The sequence below is a fragment of the Macaca nemestrina genome, chromosome X (genome assembly GCF_043159975.1).
Source record: "Macaca nemestrina isolate mMacNem1 chromosome X, mMacNem.hap1, whole genome shotgun sequence".
Taxonomy (NCBI): Eukaryota; Metazoa; Chordata; class Mammalia; order Primates; family Cercopithecidae; genus Macaca; species Macaca nemestrina.
Window position 1 is genome coordinate 48,335,038 of NC_092145.1, and position 21,173 is coordinate 48,356,210.

The window sequence follows — 21,173 nt, forward strand, 5'->3', positions numbered from 1 at the left end:
TGTCAAAATTAAAAAAAGAGGACAACCTAAATTACCATAAAGGAATAGTCAAATAAATTATAGTTCATTCATGCCATAGAATGTTACATATATTTTTAACGAATCTATTTTTCTATTATCAGGGTATATTTATAGTACATTAGAAAATACAGGTAAGAAAAAAGGAAAAAGTGTCTAGTTCAAGACCCAGAGATATCATCTTGCTGTATATCAAGTGGTTTTTGTTGTGTGTATGTGTGTATATGTGTGTATGTATGCATTTATATGTATATATGCATACACATATACTTGTTTTTGCAATAGAAAAGGCATCATGCATTCCACAATATGTTGTAACTCCTTGTTTTCTTCATTCCTTCATGAATATTTTTCTACATAAACACATACTTATCTACAAACATGGCCTTTAAGAACTGCACGGCATTTCATTTTATGCATACTTCATAACTCGACCAATCCCCTACTTGGCGGTATTTAAGTGAATCAAATTTCTCCTTTTAGAAACACCGTCCCTGCATTCTAGCAAGACTTTGGAGATAATTTGCTAAGTGCCTTCCAGAAAGTTCTGGGTGCTTCTGGAGGCATTTGAGGCAGAGTAGGTAGAATGTTTTCCCATCAGGCGAGCTTGCTATCTTCCCAGATAGCAACACTGTAGTCTTTAGAACTTGAAAGACTTGTCTTATCTTGTCTGTTAGTCATGCAGCTTAAGCGGGACTAGGTTCCAGAAATCCCATACATGCTCTCCCTCCTCTTGCTTCATTCACGCCCCTCCCCACGCGCCCTCCCCTCGGCCCCCGCGCTTTCCCGCTCGGCGGCCTGGCCTATGGCAAACGCCAAGAATTAATTAGGGGCGGGGATCAAGGAGCGGCTGTCAGGAGGTCGCCATATTTCTGTACGGCCCAGAGGCAGCCCGAGCAGTCGCCGGGTCGGTAGAGGTGCTGACAGGGCGGAGCCGCCGCTTGGCTCAGCCGGCCTCACCCCTCCCGCCCGGGACAGGTGGCTGGAGCGCGCCCCGCCTCCGCCAGCTGCGAGTGGGAGCCAGGGAGGGCCGGTCCCGGACGGTCGCCGCCAGCTGCGAGTGGGAGTGAGCAAGGGCTAGTCCCGGACCGCCGGGCCAGGGGTCCGGCGGCAGCAGACGGGTACCCTGGCGGCCAAAAAAATGCTCCTGTACCGAGGGGCCCCCGCCGGTCCTGGCGCGCCGGGCTGCGGGCTGGCCCGGCCCGGCGGCGGCCCGCAGGCCTTCGGGATCCGCCTGAGCACGGTAGGTCCGGGGCCCGAGGGGGCGGACGCGCGCGCGGGCCCCTGGGCTGCGGGGGGCGCGCGGGGAGGGCCCGGCGGGCCGAGGCCTCACGCGGGACGGGACCTTCTCTCGCCCCCAGATGAGCCCCCGCTACCTCCAGAGCAACTCCAGCAGCCACACGCGACCCTTCAGTGCCATCGCGGAGCTGCTAGGTGAGTGGCGAGGGCGGGCTCGGCAGTGTTCGCCCGAGGCAGTGGTGCCAGCGTGGTGCCGCGGACGCGAGAGGAATGCGCAGAGCCGCGCGGGGCGGGCCGGGGCTGGGGTGGGGGCCTCGGAACCGGCCCCGGCTCGGCAGGCAGAGGAGGGGGATGTCTCTCTCGCCAGGAACTGGGTTCCGCTCATAAAACGGAGGAAACGAGGTGTGTCCGAAGCGTTAAAGATACCAGTATGTTTTTTCTCTCGCGCTCGTGATGTTCGGGCACTTTAGGATAGCTTAGTTAGGAATCAAAAGGAGATGCATAAAAACCTCAGGCCCCGAGGCAGCTGGGCTCAGCAGGGGCTGGCGACCGACGGAAGATGCCCAGCTAGCAAAGGGGCGTTGTAGAGGACCGAGGCGGGTCCTGGGGAAAGGTCTGGAAAGGGGAGTTCCTTAACTTTTGAGACAAGAAAGTTAGGAATGATGGGACATCTCTTAAGAGATGACACGAGTGCATTTGGCTCCCTGCTACTGCGGAGGGCTGGGTCCGTGGTCCACGAGCGCCCTCACACCGCTGGAATGAATATTGAGTACTTAACCTCTCGCTCCACCGGTGTTTGCTTTTCAAGTGTTTTCAGTTGATCCCTTCAAGCTAAGTACACCAATTTTTGCAGTAGTGTGCTACTGTGTGGAAAGCAAAGAAGAACTACAGTCTTGTACAAAATGCAGCAGCATACAGGGCGCATTATACATGCTTTGAAAATCGAAAGAAGGAAGAAGTATTTATGGACAAGGTTGCACAGAACAAACTCTTGAAAATGTTTTCAAAGCTCCCCAAATGAACCCCAGTCTCTACTTAAGCAATCCCTGTGGCCTTGTCATGAGAGTTATCTTGGGTAAGAAGTCAATGGGTAGCAGGAGACTTAGTTGGAAGGTTGATAAGAATGATAGAGACCTTTGATGATTAACCTTAACACGGAATGCTTTACAATATGTATAATTTAATTAGAAGGTGAAAGGCAAAAAGTGGAATTGATACGTTTGGAACCCTAGAGCAGAGGGACTGTATCTTTGAGGTTTGGTACTGTGCCTTGGGGCTGTGCACTGAACCTCTGCAGAATGGAATACAATCCAAGTTAAGTATGTAATTTGCAAGAAAGACTACAAGGGAGCAAAAAATAATGATTTACATAGTGGGGAGTTCTATGTAAACTCCCCATATGTTTACATAGGGAACCGAATGTAAACGGTTACATAGGGAACCGAATGGGAAACCAAAATGTATTGTTCTCTCATGGTTGGCACCGTGTAGAATGTGATATACCTGTGCTATGCTTACTGTACTTTCCAGGTGATTTAATGAGTTTTAAATTTGTAATTTTGAATATTTGTGATTTTGGCCATAAGCATTACCTTAAAGAACCTAAGTCAGATCTAAGATGTCCAGTATGAGAACAAATATGTGTATGTATTATGCACACACATGCATGCATACATGTATACAAACACAGATTTTAAGACCAAATAACAACTATTTGTGAAAATATTAATAATACGGAAAAGAGAGAGCAAAGTGTTAACTGGCAATCCAAAGCTTTCATTTTGGGTTTTCCTTCAATCATTTTATCCACTTAGGCATTAATTTTCTAGTGAATCATTCATTTGGTAAATATTTATTGAGCACCCACTGTGTGCAAGGCCACTGTGGTAGGCACAAAAATGAATATAACACAGATTCACTCTTCTAGTAGGGGAGATAAAACATGTACAGAAGGTTTATGCTTTGTATAACAACAAAATAGAAATCGATATATAAACAAAGATAAAAACAAGTGCTGTGGGAGTTCAGAGGAAGGAGGAATGGCTTCCAGTTTATCAGGAAGAGGAAGGTTAGGAAATGCTTTGTAGAGGAGGTGACATTTAAACTGAGATTTGAAAGATTGGGACATGTGGATATGGGTGGGGAGGAATTCCAGGCAAAAGGAACAACTGCTTGAACAAAGGCATGAAGAATATTGAGTGGAGTTTAATTAGAGCATGGGGTTCACAAATAGTAAAAATGATAGGTACTTAAAAAGTTTACAAACAGCTTTCACAAATAACTTTTTAACATTACCCTTTGAGGTAAACATTTACTTTCATCCTGCAGATGAAGAAAAAGAGGTTCAGAAAATTTAATTGACTTTTCCAAGGTTACGTGTATACTAAATAGCAGATCCAGGACTCAAACACAGGCCTTTTTACTCCAGATACTAAGTAAGGATGAGGTTATAAAGGTCATCTGGAATCAGGATGTGACTGGGAGGCTTCAGTATTTTGCTTTTTAGCCTGAAGTTTTCTGAGCAGGGGAATGTCATGATCAGAGCTGTGTATCAGGAAAGTCAATCTTGCAGCAGTGTATAAAATTGAAGGAGAGAGAGATACAGATTTATATGACTAGTTAGGAGGTTATTGCAATAATCCAGATGAGGGGAAATAAACTTTGTAAGAGACTGACAATGGAAATAGAGTAAATAGGATATGAGAGAGTCTAGGGATGTATAGGGTAAAGGAGAGGGAGGGATAAGAAAAGTACTTAAATTTCAAATTTGTGGTCACTTCAGTGCTAACCTTGTGTGTGTTTGTAACAAAGGAAGAATAGGCTTGTGACAAAAGGTGATGACTTTACCTTTAGGCAGGAATACTTTTAGATACCTGCAGGATTTCTGTAGGACAGTAGCTCCACCCTTGGTAATCTTTCATATAGCCACCTATAGGCCATTCTTCTGGAACAGGGGAGGATGGGAGCCTTGTGATGCTATGAAACAGAAAAGGATGAGAGGCTTGTGAAGCACTACCTCAAAGCCATCTCCCACTTGCCATCTTATCTCTCCTGGGAGGCCGTCATGGAATAGTTTCTCATTGCCTCCTAGATTCTGATGAGATAGAGAGCAAGGGGAAGGTAGAGATGGGGTCCTCCCACCAAGGGATAGCATGAGCTAAGTTAGCAGAGAGAAAACTCCTTGTGATTTGGTAGCACATGGGATTGTGTGGCCAGGTTAGGGAATGAAGACACTCCAGCATCTGATAGCACAATTCTCACCTAACTGGTGGGCAGGGAGAGAGGAGTAAGGGTTCTTTCATTGCGCTACCTGTTCATTGGCTGGATGGGCCGGGTTAGGAGAGAAGATAGATTTTCTGGGATCCAATAGCATTTGCCATGTATTAGTAAATGTTTGGAGGGTTAAGCAGCAAGAAGTAGGATTGAAACCAGCCTCCAGATCGGTGCCTTGTTATCATAAGTTCATTTATTGAGGCCAGCCTTGTTATTATTGTAATTTCATTTGCTGAGACCGAATGAAAGGCCATGTAAAACTGAAAGTAAGTACAAAACCGTGCTTGCTGGTGCCTCTTTACTGATCTCTCTTTCCCTACTGCTCCAGCTGACCCTGGCCTCTTGCATGCCCCCTCCCCCTTGTATTCCATGAGCTTCCAGCCAAGGAGATAAAATGTTGAGCTGCTCCTGGCAGCTACCTTGTAACTCCTGAAGTGCCTGTGTTAAAACTATTTGGTGTGTTCCTGTAAAAAAAAAAAAAAAAAAAAAAAAAAGTACCTAGTAAAGTTTGGGCAAAATTGCAGTAAAGAGGAAAAGAATTGAGGTGATATTGTGAGAGGCCTTTGAGCTGATTCGTTGAATGCACCATTGGGTAAACATGTAGTTGCAGTAGATAGGTGTTATGTGTTTGAATCGTGAATGTTCACAAATTGTTAGAAAAAAATTCCTCTATGTCCAGAGTTTTCAGTGTATAAATGATGTCCAGTTGATTGGCAAGTTATATCATCAGTCACAGTGCCTTTGGTTGTCTGCCAGCAGGAGTGTCTGATCAGTCCCAACACAATTCATGGCCTGATTGCCGAGTAAAGGTTCTTGAAACAGTGTAGGCAGCTAAGTAATGCTGAATCCTTTAGTCAGTTAAAGAAAAATACTGCTGCCTCTTACAAAGTAAAGAACTACATTTCTGGCCGGGCGCGGTGGCTCAAGCCTGTAATCCCAGCACTTTGGGAGGCTGAGACGGGTGGATCACGAGGTCAGGAGATCGAGACCATCCTGGTGAACACAGTGAAACCCCGTCTCTACTAAAACTACAAAAAAACTAGCCGGGCGAGGTGGCGGGCGCCTGTAGTCCCAGCTACTCGGGAGGCTGAGGCAGGAGAATGGCGTGAACCCGGGAGGCGGAGCTTGCAGTGAGCTGAGATCCGGCCACTGCACGCCAGCCTGGGCGACAGAGCGAGACTCCGTCTCAAAAAAAAAAGAACTACATTTCTGATAAAGCCGCCATTACATGACAGACTTGTAACTCCTGCCAAAACTTAGCCCACCTGTCTTGCCACATTATATGGGCCCTAGGCCCCCCACCTGGTCCTTAAAGCTTGACTATATCATCCATCAACAGAAGAATGGATAAAGAAAATGTGGTATATAGACACAATGGAATACTGCTTAGCCATAAAAAGAAGGAAATATTGTCATTTGCAGCAACATGGATAAACTTGAAGGACATTATGTTAAATGAAATAAGCCAGGCACAGAAGGCAAACTATGTGGAATGTTCTAACTTCTATGTGGAAACTAAAAAAGTACTAAGTAGCAGATCCAGGATGCAAACACAGGTCTTTTTACTGGAAATACCCAGTAGGGAATGAGGTTAAAAAGGTCATCTGGGATCAGGTTTTGACTGGAAGGCTCCGGTGTTTGGCTTTTTAGCCTGAAGTTTTCTGAGCAGAGGAATGTCATGATCAGAGCTGTGCTTCAGGAAAGTTAATCTTCAGCAGTGTATAAAATTGAAAGGGAGATATATGGATTTATAATAGTAGTTAGGGCTGGGCGCGGTGGCTCACGTCTGTAATCCCAGCACTTTGGGAGGCCGAGGCAGGCGGATCACGGAGTCAGGAGATCAAGACCATCCTGGCTAACATGGTGAAACTCCATCTCTACTGAAAATACAAAATATTAGCCAGGCTGAGGCAGGAGAATGGCAGGAACCCGGGACGTGGAGCTTGCAGTGAGCCGAGATTGCACCACTGCACTCCAGCCTGGGCGACAGAGCCAGATTCCACCTCAAAAAAAAAAAAAAAAAAAAAGTAGTTAGGAGGTTATTGCAATAAGCTTAGAAGTAGAGAGTGGAATAGTAGTTAATAAAGGCTGGGAAGGGTGGGAGGGGTTATAGCTAGAGGTTGGTTAATGACTACAGAATTACAACTAAGATAAAATAAATAAGTTCTAGTGTTTTATAGCACTGTAGAATGGCTATAATTAATAATAATTAACTGTATATTTTCAAATAGCTAGAAGAATAGATTTTGAATATTCCCAACAAAAGAAGTGATAAATGTTTGAGGTAATGAATATGCTAATTATCCTGATTTGATCATTACACATTGTATTCTATAAATATGTACAACTATTATGTGAATTAAAAAAATAAAAACAAAAAAAGTGGCTGCTACTCATATGAAATAAACTTTCCCTTAGGGCCTTGTGAATAAAAAAAAAAAAAAAAAAGATTGACTATACCAGGCCTCTTAATCCCCTTCTGGGACTATTGGTGATGCCCTACTGCTATTAAGACTTTTTCCACTTACAGTCAGTGACAGTTTTATCAGTGACTCTGGCAATACCATTGTGGCCCTTGAAATTAATCTGTATTTTGTTTTATTTAATGAACATTCCACATATCCAAGTGGCTGTAACTGATATTGTTAATTGTATTATTTAAAAAATGGGTGTTTTGCATATTTGTAATACTTCTCTTGATTGTAAGGGGTGTTCCCGGGAAAAAAATGACATGATTTGATCAGTGGTAATGGAACAAGTATATGGCCAGGACTTGACCTGGCTGTCTCAGCTTAGCTTTTTGGTATCACTAAAGCAGTATAGGATACCAGGGAAAGGGAAGAGAGTGGAAGGCAAGGACTCTGTCTTGCTCAAAGAGCTTAGTAGAGACGGGGAACGATTAAGGAACCTATCCAACAGATTGTATAAACTGCCCCTCAGTTGTGGCCAGTGAGCCACATTTGTCGGTGATTGACAATTATGTAAACTGGTACCTGTGGTAAAAACATGTGGCAACTAGACAGTGGCACCCCTGGGGTTGTGAATGTGACACAATTGTTAGACTATGGCAATTTTTGATGTCTTTGGAGTCTTTTTTTTTGTTGTTTGTTTGTTTGTTTGAGATGAAGTCTCGCTCTGTTGCCCAGGTTAGAGTGCCGTGGCGCGATCTCGGCTCACTGCCAGCTCCACCTCCCAGGTTCACGCCGTTCTCCTGCCTCAGCCTCCCGAGTAGCTGGGACTACAGGTTCCTGCCACCATGCCTGGCTAAATTTTTGTATTTTTAGTAGAGACGGGGTTTCACCATGTTAGCCAGGATGGTCTTGATCTCTTGACCTTGTGATCCGCCCGCCTTGGCCTCCCAAAGTGCTGGGATTACAGGCGTGAGCCACCACGCCTGGCCTGGAGTCTTAAATAATTAACTCATTGTGAAGACATAAATCAGGAGGAATCGTGAACCTATGTATTTTTTCTACTTTGATTCTATGTTCTCCATTTCCTGAGAGGATGGACAGCCTTGCCTTTAAAACTATTACAAAATACCTAAGCAAAAATCACTCCTTTTAAGTATGCTTGCTACCATCACTGAGATCTAGGCAGGCAATTAAGGCTTTTGGTTTTAAACTCTAACCCTTTCAGTGCCTCTTAGGCTATAAACAGGAATGGCAGTACTATCTGTGTTCTTTAACAGAGGAGGTGATGTAAGAAAGAAGAAAATAAAATGATCACAAATAAACTGTAATGTGTGTAATATGCATCATCTTTTACCAAAATTGCTCATTCAGCTTTTCTCCGTAACCACTCTTTACTGTATGTGTATATAAACAGTAAAGGGGCTAAAAGGCAAGAAGAAGTAATAAGACAAAAATGGAGCAAAATGCTTTTTATATGGGAGTAGTTATTAATACTTTTTTCCAAAGACCCTGCAGTTTGAAGTGGAAAGGCAGATTGCAGATCGCTCATGTGAAATCTGGAAATCAGCTTTAGAACTCAATCTGCCATCATCTCTTTTGTTCTCTGTAATTTAGTGAGTGCACTACCATTAATGCTCCCTGATACCTTCTCGAACATCCAAATGAGGGAAAGAAAGGACATTTTCTATGTCTTGGAGTCACTGAACTAGAGATTTTGATACAATATTGGAAAAGGGGATCTAATATCACAGATTTTTACCTTTTGCAGATAATGCTGTAGATCCAGATGTATCTGCCAGGACGGTCTTTATAGATGTTGAGGAGGTCAAGAATAAATCTTGTTTGACCTTTACCGATGATGGATGTGGGATGACACCTCATAAACTACACCGAATGCTCAGGTAAAAATGTCTTCATTGGCTTTTTCTTGTCTTAAGCTCATGAACCCTATTTAAGGCTTCATAATTTTCATTAATATTTTGCTTTCCTTTTGTTTATTCAACAAATATTTATTAAGCATCTCTTATGTGCCAGGACACTGATTATGAAACAAATACTGTCCTGTCCTCACAGAGCTTTCAGCCTAGCTGGCAATTTAGACAATTAAGTAATAAACAGCTATAAGCATAATGATAAGAAGGTACAGAATGCTTGAGATGAGTCATCAGGGGAACCCAATCTGATCCCAGAGGTTAGGAAAAGTATCCTAGACAAAATGATATTTAAGCTGAGATCTAAGGGTGAGTACAGTTTAACCAGGTAAAGGGGCAGGGAGCAAGGGATGACAGTTCATGCAAAGAGAACAGCAAATAAAAAGACCCAGAGGCCTTCAATGGTCCGAGACCTCCAATTTATATTAGCCTAAACTCACTCTTAAATCAGAAGTATTGGAGTTGGAATGATTTATTGATTGGAACCATGAAGGTGCCTGGGTATAATCAAACCCCATGCAAGATAAATAGAAGGCATTCAGACACATATTCTTTAAAGGTTTTGCAGTAGAATCACAAACTTAGGAAATTCTCCTTTCTAACTGTTGAAGCTGGTGCTAGATTTCTGTTGCCACTCTCAGTTCATTTAATCACTTTAAAACATTTGTAGTTGAGAACGTAAATTTATACTATATCATCTTCGCGTATCACTCAGTGGAAGATGAGTGTTCCTTCAACTCCTTCCTTCTCTTTTCCTTTTTAGCAGATGAGGTTGATTACTCTCCCTGTGGCTTCCTGAACTAGAGTGTGTGAAGCACGAGTAACAATGGAGGAGTGCTGTGGAGGAGGGAAAGGGCTCCAAACTATAAAAATGGAAAATAAATTCATGTGGTTGTAGTTACCCTTGTAGGTATTCTAAATGAATTACTCTGTTTGTAGGGAAATCCCTTTGATCCATCAAAGAAACAGACATGAAATTTGGGCAAAGTAAGTGGTTGCGTTTTACCACTCAGCAGTCTGTATACCTTGTGTCTCAGACCCTCCTAATTAGAAGACTATTTGAGGAAAACCTCTAAAAGTGAAACAAGAATTGTGACCAGTATGTTAGTGAAGGTAGAGAGTTGGCTCAATCCTTCAACTTATAATACCAGTTTTATATCCTGAAGCTAATATTATATATTAAGAATATATATATTTTCTTATTATTATTAACATATATATATTTTCTTATTATATATTAAGGAAAATACAATTTTAGATGGGATGGAACCAAAGCATTTATATATTCAGTTCTGTATGTACTAGTTGTTTTTTTCCCCCCTAAAATTACTTGTCTTCTTATTTTTTGAGACAGTCTCACTCCATCACCCAGGCTGGAGTGCTGTGGCGTGATCTCAGCTCACTGCAACCCCAGCCTCCTGGGTTCAAATGATTCTCATACGTCAGCCTCCCGAGTAGCTGGGATTATAGGTGTGTGCCACCATGCCCGGCTAATAATTTTGTATTTTTAGTAGAGACAGGGTTTTGCCATGTTGTCCAGGCTGGTCTTGAGCTCCTGACCTCAAGTGATTCACCCGCCTCAGCCTCCCAAAGTGCTGGGATCACAGGCGTGAACCACCGCACCCATCCAAAATTGCTTATCTTATTAATGATTCCGTCCCATCATACCTTATCCCATTGACATGGGTGTTGAGTAGTGGGCCCAGCAAATCTGATCTTCTTCCATTTTGTCTGTGGGACTACATCTGTGAAACTTGGTTAGAGTTATAAGGTAGAAAGGAGGAGAAGAATGGTTTCAAAATAATTGCCACAATTTTTGTTCCAGATTCATTCATTTATTCATTCAACAAATTTTTATTGAGCACCTGTGTGCAAGGCACTGGAGATAAAGTGGTGAACCAGACAGACATGATTCTTGGCTGACAGCTTAGTGAGAAAGAACAACATTGACTAGTAATATAACTAAATAGGCTATTCCACCCAGTGGTAAGTGCTATGAAGGTAGAGCACAGTTTCTTTGAGAGCATATAACAGGGATCTAATCTAGTCTAGAGAGTTAAAAAAGGCTCCCCTGAAGAAATGACATTTGAATTGATATATGAAGGATGAGTATCACCCATTCAAATTTTTTGTTCCCTCCCCAAGGAGCAAAATAGGCAGAAACTTTCTTAGCTGTAGAATTTTCCCTATCATACCAAATATGTTTCCCACCAATTTGAGCTGGGCAATTGTTCCTCCTATTTAAAAAATAATCTCAGGTATCTTCTAGCTGATTCAAGTTTGTTTATTTGTGATTGTATCTTGAAACAAACTTGAATCAGCTAGAAGATACCTTTTTTTTAATTAAAAAAAATTTTTTTTGAGACGGAGTTTCACTCTTGTCCCCCAGTCTGGAGTGCAATGGCATGATCTTAGCTCACTGCAACCTCCACCTCCTGGGTTCACACACCTCTCCTGCCTCAGCCTCCCGAGTAGCTGGGATTATAGGCAGGTACAACCACGCCCAGCTAATTTTTGCATTTTTAGTAGAGACAGTGTTTCACCATGTTGGCCAGGCTGGTCTCGAACTCCTGACCCGAAGTGATCAGCCCGCCTTGGCCTCCCAAAGGGCTGAGATTACAGGCATGAGCCTCCACGCCTGGTGAAGATACCATTTATTTAAAAGAGATCATTTAAGTCCAAGCATGGTGGATCATGTCTATAATTCTAGCACTTCCAAAGGCCAAGGCAGGCAGATCGCCTGAGTCCAGGAGTTTGATACCTGCCTGGGCAACACAGGGGGACCCCCATCTTACAAAAAAAATACAAAAATTAGCTGAACATTTTGGCATGCATCTGCAGTCCCTGCTACTCAGAAGGCTGAGGTGGGAAGATCACTTGAACCCAGGATGCGGAGGTTGCAGTGAGCTGAGACTGTGCCATTGTAATCCAGCTTGGGCAACAGAGGGAGACCTTGTCTCAAAAATAAATAAATAAATAAAAAATAAAAGATTATTTAGTCCAATCCTAACTTCTAGCGAAGGATTCTACATTTTTTTTTTTGGATGGAGTTTTGCTCTGTCGCCAGGCTGGAGTACAGTGGCGTGATCTCGGCTCACTGCAACCTCCACCTCCTGGGTTCAAGCAATTCTGCCTCAGCCTCCCGAGTAGCTGGGATTACAGGTGCGTGCCACCACGCCCAGCTAATTTTTGCATTTTTAGTAGAGACGGGGTTTTACCATGTTGGCAGCTAGAATGGTCCCACCTCGGCCTCCCAAAATGCTGGGATTACAGACATGAGCCACCATGCCTAGCCAGAAGGATTCTGTTTTTTGTTTGTTTGTTTGTTTTTAAAGGAGTTTCATTCTTGTTGCCCAGGCTGAAGTGCAATGGTGCGATCTTGGCTCACTGCAACCTCTGCCTCCCGGATTCAAGTGATTCTCCTGCTTCAGCCTCCCAAGTAGCTGGGATTATAGGCATGCGCCACCATGCCCGGCTAATTTTGTATATTTAGTAGAGACAGGGTTTCACCATGTTGGTCAGCTGGTCTCAAACTCCTGACCTGAAGTGTTCCACCTGCCTCGGCCTCCCAAAGTGCTGGGATTACAGGTGTGAGCCACCGCGCCTGGCGCTGTTTTTTATTTGAAGACATATTACTTTTGTATTAGGAAAAAATAATAGAAGTAATTATGCAAATTTATTAAGCCTGCAGAAGTTCTATTTGACCTCTAACATTTGTTGTTACCCTGTCCACACTTTCCAACTCTTTATGCAATTCTGTTTTCAGACTGATAAAATAGTTGTGTAACTGTAGCAACAGTTTCTTCCATAAACATAGAATTTCATGAAAATCAAATTAAAAAGGAAAAACCTATTATTAAATTCCTTTAAGGTCCACAACTAATTATCTTTACCTTCTGGGGCTAGTGTGTGGATCAGTTAGTCTGTATATTCAGCTGCCTTTTTCAAGCAAGGTGAGAAACCGCTTTCAAAGTTCAAAGACTAAAAACAGCCACAGAACCACAGAGGGTATTTGCTACCTGTGCTCAGAAGTGCACTTCCTAGCAGGTGTATTCTTCTAAAACAATAGCTGGAGAATAACAGTCTGCTTAGCACGCTTTCATTCTTTTATGTTACATATTAAATCACAAAAATACCTAGGAAATAGCAGTGCCTGCCTTTGTGCGCCCATGGATTTTGCCAAGGTTTGTTTCATTGGTCAGAGTCCTTATTTATTTATTTATTTATCTATTATTTTTCTTAACTTTTGTATTTGGTTTGGAGGTACACGTGAGGATTCATTACATAGGTAAACACGTGTCACTGCAGAGTCCCAATTTAAATTTACCTCTCTGGATTCTGGATTCTTGACATTTTAAGATACTCCAGAGCAAGCTACTGTAGTTTTGAATTCCACTAAAAGTGCTGGTATCCAAGCCACCTTGATGTGTAAACAGTGTTGTCTCTTACATGAGAGGATACAGCAGGACTGACTTAGCAAATAGAAACCACCTGAGCCAAGTTAGCTCTGTGGAAAATATTACTGAGCTATAGCAAACTATCATATTCATTCCTACAATTCTATTATGTGTGGTGAGGGCTTTTGTATTAGGTAGTTATTTGATTGGTACCTGGCATTCATTCTGCCAGTTTGCATTTAAATGGAATGCCTAACATGAGAACTTAGGTGGAATAAAAGAGCACACAGGAAGAGTTAAGTGAAACACAGTAACAACAACAAAAATCCAGAGTTTACAGCTCCTCTCTTCTCATTTTTCTTATCCTTTTCCATTCTGGTTCTAGCCTCACGCTACTGGTTATCTTCTCAACCTTGTATCATCATTTGGTCTCCCCAAATGAACACAGTGAGGGTTTATACTTTCAAAGGGAAAAAGAGGTGATAGATGGTGGAAGAGGCTAAAAAATTAAGGGAGTTGTAATCTCCCTACTTTCACCACTTCCCCTTGATCACCTAATTGAAGCTTTTGTGGTATAAGAGAAAGTTAAAGTCCGGTTAACCATACAAATTCATTTGAAGTGGTGTGTAAGATTACTATTTATGGAGAGCCCTGAGTTTTAGATGTGATCTTAGGTCTGAAGTAGGAGTAGGGGATAGCACATGACAACTATCAGAATGACTTCTAGAGTTAGTTTAAAATTAATGTTTGAATACTACTTTATACTTAATGTATTTTGCATACAGTATATAATTTAATCCTCATAACAAACTCTTTTTTTTTTTTTAAAAAGCCAATTCTTCCACAAGAAGAATGGGAATGCCTGAATCTTACTATTACAAGTCTATATCCTGGAATACTAAGGCCCATAGGCAACACAGACTGAATATTCTTTTTTTTTCCAACAGACTGCTGCCGTGGAAATTACCTTTTTCTGTCACTAGATTTATTTGTGCGATACACACAGCTCCTATAAAGTGTTTACTCTAGGAGGACATATGGTATTACTGTATAATGCTTTGAAATAGCAAATTAAAAGGTGGTTCCCTTTCCTAGTGAGTAAACACAAAACCATAGCCTTCAGGAAGTAGAAATCAGATACCTCAGCTCTCCATGCTCAAAAGAGTAAAATTGTTAAAGATCAGCCTGCTCAGTCATGGTCTGCTCAGAGTATCTATTTTATTGATGTTGAGAAGCACCTAATCTGTAATATATGAAGTCCTTCCTTAGATTATAAACTCTGAGGGCAAAAATCATGTCTCTTTTATTAACAATTGTCTCTAGTGCTTAGCCCAATGCATGGCACATCGTAGGTGCTTAGTTTAAATATTTATTGAATGAATGGTAGTGCACAACATTGTAAAATTAGTCAGTCTGGAGAGAAACAATCCTTTTTAGTATGATTTTTTTTTCTTTCATTGATACCTAATATTTTACATATTTATGGGGTACATGTGAATACTTTATACATGCATAGAATGTGCAGTGATCAAGTGAGGGTGTTTGGGGTTTCCATCACCTTGAGAATTTATATGTTGGTGACATTGGAAGTCCTCTTTTCTAGCTACTTTGAAATATATGATGTATTATTGCTAATTATAGTCACCCTGGGCTATGGAACATTAGAACTTTTTTATTCTATCTAACTATAAGTTTTGTACTCATTCACCAAACTCTATTCATTTCTCCTTCTCATCCTGAGAAACAATCCTTACAATTAGTTTTATTGATGATGAGGGAAGATATGTAATCATTTAATTTTTAGTTTTTAAAGTTCTGTTATTTTGGTGTGTACCTGAATGAAAAATACAAGAAAAGAGAAAGGTTCTGGCTTCCAGATTAAGCTGATCAAAATGGACTACAGAGATTGTTGAGGTGCCTAAGTGAAAGGTCCTTAATAGAGCAAGAGAGACTTTATACTGCAGCTGTTTGCTGATATTCAGAGGCAGAACTACCTATTTTTATCCTTTGGCCACATTCCAATGAACTGTCCCAGCAGATGGAACAGAGACTAAGAATTGGAAGGATTATCCTTTGAGTGGAGAGTTGAAATTGTCAAGATATATGATCCCTGACTTTCAGATTTCTAGAGGATGATATAAACAGGTTAGGAGATGCCTAATCTAGTACCTCTGACCAATGACAATATCTGAAACTTTTGTTACCCTCTCTAGATAACTACCCTTTTCACCTTACCCTAACTTTGCTTCTACAGCAATCAGAGCTGTTTTATCTAGACAGGAAAGGCAGCTTCCCAAGCCTTTTCCAGCTATGTTAGCTGGTGGAAAGGGGCCCTTTTTTACTTTTATAAAGTGTGACTCTAACGTAATGGAACTATTTATGTACACACAAACCACACAGAAAAATTAATCCCATTACCCCATAGTAATTTCCTGTGTTTTTAACCTAATAGTTTTGCCCATAAATACCAAAAGGAATAAAAAAGGAGGGACTTTTTACAAGTGTTATTTATTTGTAGGCCAAATATTCTGCCTGTCACCTATCTTAGGATGCTTTTTACCATTCTGATTTCTTTTTTTTCTGATTTGTTTTTTCTTCTGTAATTGCAGCTTTGGCTTTACAGATAAAGTAATAAAGAAGAGCCAGTGTCCCATTGGGGTCTTTGGTAATGGTTTCAAGTCAGGCTCCATGCGGCTAGGAAAGGACGCCCTTGTCTTCACCAAGAATGGGGGTACTCTCACTGTTGGACTTCTATCACAGACCTATCTGGAATGTGTCCAGGCCCAGGCAGTTATTGTACCAATTGTTCCATTCAACCAGCAAAACAATATCCTTTCTGGAAATGGAGAATGTTGGTTAAAAATTAGTCTAATCTGAGTGTTTTGATAGGAACCTCTTCAGGTCAAATCCAACTATCAGAAGTTTTAAAAGAGGTATTCAAATGTCTTAAATTTAACTGGGATTTTTCTGTATTAAATATTTAAAAAATAAGACCATTGACAGAAGCTTAGAAATGTTTTTGCTGTATTGAAATTTTCATTGTTACACAGTTTGATCTATATAGTATGTGTCTGCTCTACCACCACCCCATGGTAAAGCTCCCGGGGCCTGCCTTTTTTCCCCCCTCCAAAGGATAGCTACATTTGTATTGATACGCCTAGAAATATACTGTTTATCAGCTTATATAATAGCAGAATAGTCATTTCCCTATATCTGCACAGCTGTTACTTCTGTTAGACACCTGGTTGTCTTGACTGGAACAGTATAGCAATAAGGTTTTAACTTATTGCTTCCAAAGAAGTTAAAAATTTAAGCCTTTGATCTTTGCTTTTAAATATAAGACTTTGTTTACATTATATCTTTGAAGCTATATTCTGCATGGGCAACTGATTTTGGAGCTTGTCTCTATAACTTTTCTCCATTTTTCACCTTTCTTCTTTCTATAGCAGTAATATGCATGCTTTATGTCTATAGTTTTGTCTAAATATGCAACCCAAAGGGCAGATCTTCCTTCTCAATAGCATCCTAAGATATTATTTTTTTCTTTGACTATATTTGATTTTACAAAAAATGATTATTACCGAGGATTCATTGCCCAGCCTAGAAGCCATCTTGAACTATTCCATTTTCAACAGTGAAAATGACCTGCTGGCCCAGTTTGATGCCATCCCAGGCAAAAAAGGCACTCGTGTTCTCATTTGGAACATCCGCAGGTATAGTATTACGAAGGTGATAGCTTCTAATAAACAAAGGTAGTATGATGAAACACATTTTTATTTAATTTTAACTTTCAAAATTTTTATAGAAAGACAGGGTCTCATTTATGTTGCCCAGGCTAGTCTCGAACACCTGGCTTCAAGCGATATTCCCTCCTTAGCCTCCCAAATTATTGGGATTACAAGTGTGAGCCACTGCACTTGGCCTAGCATATTTTAATAACTCTTTTTAGAGAAGCAAAATAGATAAATTTTGATACATATTTATATCTCATTGCATACTTTTATGTAACTTCGTCTTAGAAAAACAAGAGTTCTGGCTGGGTGCAGTGGCTCATGCTTGTAATCCCAGCACTTTGGGAGGCTGAGGTGGGCAGATCACGAGGTTGAGAGACTGAGACCATCCTGGCCAACATGGTGATACCCCGTCTCTATTAAAAAAAGAAAAAAGTACAAAAATTACCTGGGCGTGGTGGTGCACCCCTGTAGTCCCAGCTACTTGGGAGGTTGAGGCAGGAGAATCACTTGAACCCAGGAGTTGGAAGTTGCAGTGAGCCGAGATCACGCCACTGCACTCCAGCTTGGCAACAGAGTGAGACTCCGTCTCAAAAAAAAAAAAAAAAGGAAAAGGAAAACAGTTCTGTTTGAGATAGTGGTTCTTGTTGGTAGAATGTGGTATGTTTAAGGTGGAAACACACATATCCTGAGGCTATTGCCACAGATAATTAGGACAGTTTAGCATATTCTAAGCTCCTCAGAATCCTTTATAAATATCTATTTCATATTCATGGGCACTTTTTTTTTTTTTTTTTTTTTTTTAATGAGACAGAGTCTCTCTTGCCCAGGCTGGAGTGCAGTGGTGGAAACTTGGTTCACTGTAACCTTCACCTTCTGGGTTCAAGTGATTCTTGTGCCTCAGCCTCTCGAGTAGCTGGGATTACAGGTGTGTGCCACCACGTCTGGCTAATTTTTATATTTTTTGTAGAGACGGGGTTTTGCCATGTTGTCCAGGCTGATCTTGTACTCCTGACCTCAAGTGATCCACCCACCCCAGCCTCTATTACTGGAGTGAGACACCATGCCTGGCCAATAGGCATTTTTTTATGTTTGGTAATTGATAGTTATTTTACTTATTAGACAATGACAATGAAGCATGAGAAAGAAAAATTAGAGCAAACAAAATACAGTAAGATCTTTAAAAAAATAACAACTTCTATATTAGTGCTTTCACAGTAGCTGGATTAGAAGTAGAAAAATCTGGCCAGGCATGGTGGCTCACACCTGTAATTCCAGTACTTTGGGAGGCCAAGGCAGGAGGATCACTTGAGGCCAGGAATTTGAAACCAGCCTGGGCAACAAAGTGAGACCCTGTCTCTTAAAAAAAAAAAAAAAAAAAAAAGAGAGAAGTAGAAAAAAATCTTTGAAGCAGATAAATATGAACTATAATGAGACTAGGTTAAGATCATGTCTTCAAAACTAATAAAACAATCTAGAAATACTTTATGGTATTTCATTTTTTTAATCTTAGCATGTCTAATGGAATACATTTAAGAATGGATTATGGCTCAAGCCTGTAATCCCAGCACTTTGGGAGGCTGAGATGGGCAGATCACAAGGTCAGGAGATCGAGACCATCCTGGCTAACATGGTGAAACACCATCTCTACTAAAAAAATACAAAGAACTAGCCGGGCGTGGTGGCGGGCGCCTGTAGTCCCAGCTACTCGGGAGGCTGAGGCAGGAGAATGGCATAAACCCGGGAGGCAGAGCTTGCAGTGAGTGGAGATGGCGCCACTGCACTCCAGCCTGGGCAACAGAGCAAGACTCCATCTCAAAAAAAAAAAGAAAAAAGAAAAAAGAATGGATTAACACCTAAACACTAAAAAATAACCCTAAAAACCTTTAATATAAAATAGAGGTATTACTGATATGCCTAATAGAAAAGATTATCAGATACATTTCTTCATCCTTTTCTCCTTAGGTGAAGTATTTTGTCTCATTTACCTGGGTAAAACAAATAAAAACAATGCTGGTTTATATAGAGAGTACTGTACTTAACAATTAAAAGAAGTGTGACTCACACATTGGTAATTTAGATCCTCACTGTGTCCTACTGAGAAAACCTCAAGTAATATAGTTGGTATTACAAAGAATTTTTTGAGGTATTACAGTGATTTACATATCTTAAACAGAACTTTTTCTTTTTATGTCATTTCCCAGTTATGTATATGGTACTAGGTGCTATACAGGTTGACTTTCCCTAATCCAAAAATCTAAAATCTGAAATGCTGCAAAATCTAAAACATTTTGAGCACAGACATGACAACTCAAAGGAAATGATCATTGGAACATTTCGGATTTTGGATTTTTAGATTAGGAGTGCTCAACCAGTAAGTATAATGCAAATATTTCAAAATCCAAAAGGATCCAAAACACTTCTGGTCCCAAACATTTCAGTTAAGGGATACTCAACCTGTATAAATAAAGGATTACATGGTCAAATAAATTTGGGAAAAGCTGACTTAAGGTTTACTGTGTTGCTTTATTGTAGGACTTCTGAGAGTCCTGGAGTACTTTAATATACTAATGTATGTTGAAAATATGTAAAAGAGCTATACACTATGCAGCGTTTCCCAATCAATTTTGAAAAAGTGTTTCTTTAGGTTGGGTGGTGGCTCACACCTCTAAACCCAGACCTTTGGGAGAACAACATGGGAGAATTGCTTGAACCCAGAAGTTGGAGGCCATGGTGAGCTATGATCATGCCACTGCACTCCAGCCTGGGCAACAGAGCAAGACCCTGTCTCTAACGAAAATGTTTCTACAGACCTTTTTTCCTTAGATGGGGAAGGTGAGGGACAAGGAAGACAGAGCATCTCCTCAGGGCATATGCCTTGGGGTCGGGTGGAGTAGTGAGAATCAGAATTATCCTGGAAAATCCATAATATGCTATCATACATTGACATGGACATGATGCAGACAGACCATAATGGCTCTGGTGCAGCCCTATAAAAGGAGCTACAATTTCAACACAGCAGCTCTGAGCTTACAGAGCCTGAAGTATGAAGCAGAGTTATCACTAGAGCTCAAGGTGACTCTGAGGGCTAAGAATTATTTCTCAATTTTATTTGATCTTAGAACTTTTATGTATTTTATGTATTTTATTTTATGTACTTTTTAAGAGTATCTTATGAGATTACTGTTGCACAGAATAAATTTTGGGAACTACTGTTCTGATATATATGTTTTCTCTAAAACCTGTCATTTGAGTTTTTTTCAAGGATTAAGATGGGTCTTAACCTTTTTTCCCTGGCAGTGGTTAGTCATATAGCTCAGGGTCTTGGAATGGATCAAAACCAAGTGGCCCAAAAAGATTATGGGAAGAAGAAAGTTCCTTATGAAAGGAATGTTAGTACCATTATGTTTAAATGATAATTCTATAAATGGTATCCTAGAGGACTAGTAAATATATGCTGGTTTTATAACAATCTTTTTTCCTTTTAAGAAATAGGATTAGATCTGGGGAGATGTTAGTATCTTTTTTGTTTGAAGTTGGTAGAAGTGGGTTTTGATTCATCTGTTCATTCAGTTGGGGAAAATGATGTTGAGTGACTTACTAACAATACCTAGAAAGCTTGTGTCTATTTTAAGATCCCACTTTGAAGATAGCTGACATCCATTTGATTTATCAGATCATAGACATTCCACGTTCTTTTTTTCTTAGGAATGTGGCATCATCACCTCTATGAAAAAGTAGATTTGTTTAGAATGGGAATACCCTTAAGTATCATATGATCCTCCACCCAAGTGGTTTGTAGTTCCTTTGCACTGGTAGTCAGGGAAAGAAGCAGATACCTGAGTTTTGGCTCATATTGTTTTTTTTCTTTTGGGTTCCTAGTGCATTTTTTGTCCTTTGGAGCCAGTTTTTGTTAGATTGGTACTTGTCTGTTTTCCCCAGAAATAAAAATGGAAAATCTGAGTTGGACTTTGATACAGATCAATATGACATCCTGGTATCAGACTTTGACACAGAAGAAAAAATGACTGGCAGTGTTACCTCTGAGCTGCCAGAAACAGAATATTCTTTAAGGGTAAGTAAGAATGGTTTTTCAACAATGAGAGGTAAGATTTCCTATAACCTGAAAATATTATAGAACAAGATCTTCTTTTAGTTATTCAAAGATGACAA

General features: G+C 40.7%; 1 protein-coding gene across 5 annotated transcripts in view; it reads left to right on the forward strand.

The window, feature by feature from the left end:
* Positions 1-912: 912 nt before the first annotated feature.
* The window catches only part of LOC105490435 (MORC family CW-type zinc finger 4), a 60,845-nt gene continuing 40,584 nt past the window's right edge, over positions 913-21,173 (forward strand). For 2 of the 5 annotated variants that reach the window (XM_011756037.3, XM_011756039.3), the window contains exons 1-6: positions 913-1,261; positions 1,380-1,452; positions 8,710-8,842; positions 15,879-16,096; positions 16,835-16,982; positions 20,883-21,075. In XM_011756037.3, the coding sequence (XP_011754339.1) occupies positions 1,160-1,261; positions 1,380-1,452; positions 8,710-8,842; positions 15,879-16,096; positions 16,835-16,982; positions 20,883-21,075 (867 nt within the window). In that variant the 5' untranslated portion in view covers positions 913-1,159. The remainder of the gene's footprint in view (positions 1,262-1,379; positions 1,453-8,709; positions 8,843-15,878; positions 16,097-16,834; positions 16,983-20,882; positions 21,076-21,173) is intronic. The other 3 variants (XM_011756038.3, XM_011756040.3, XM_071088827.1) reach the window with 2 other exon arrangements.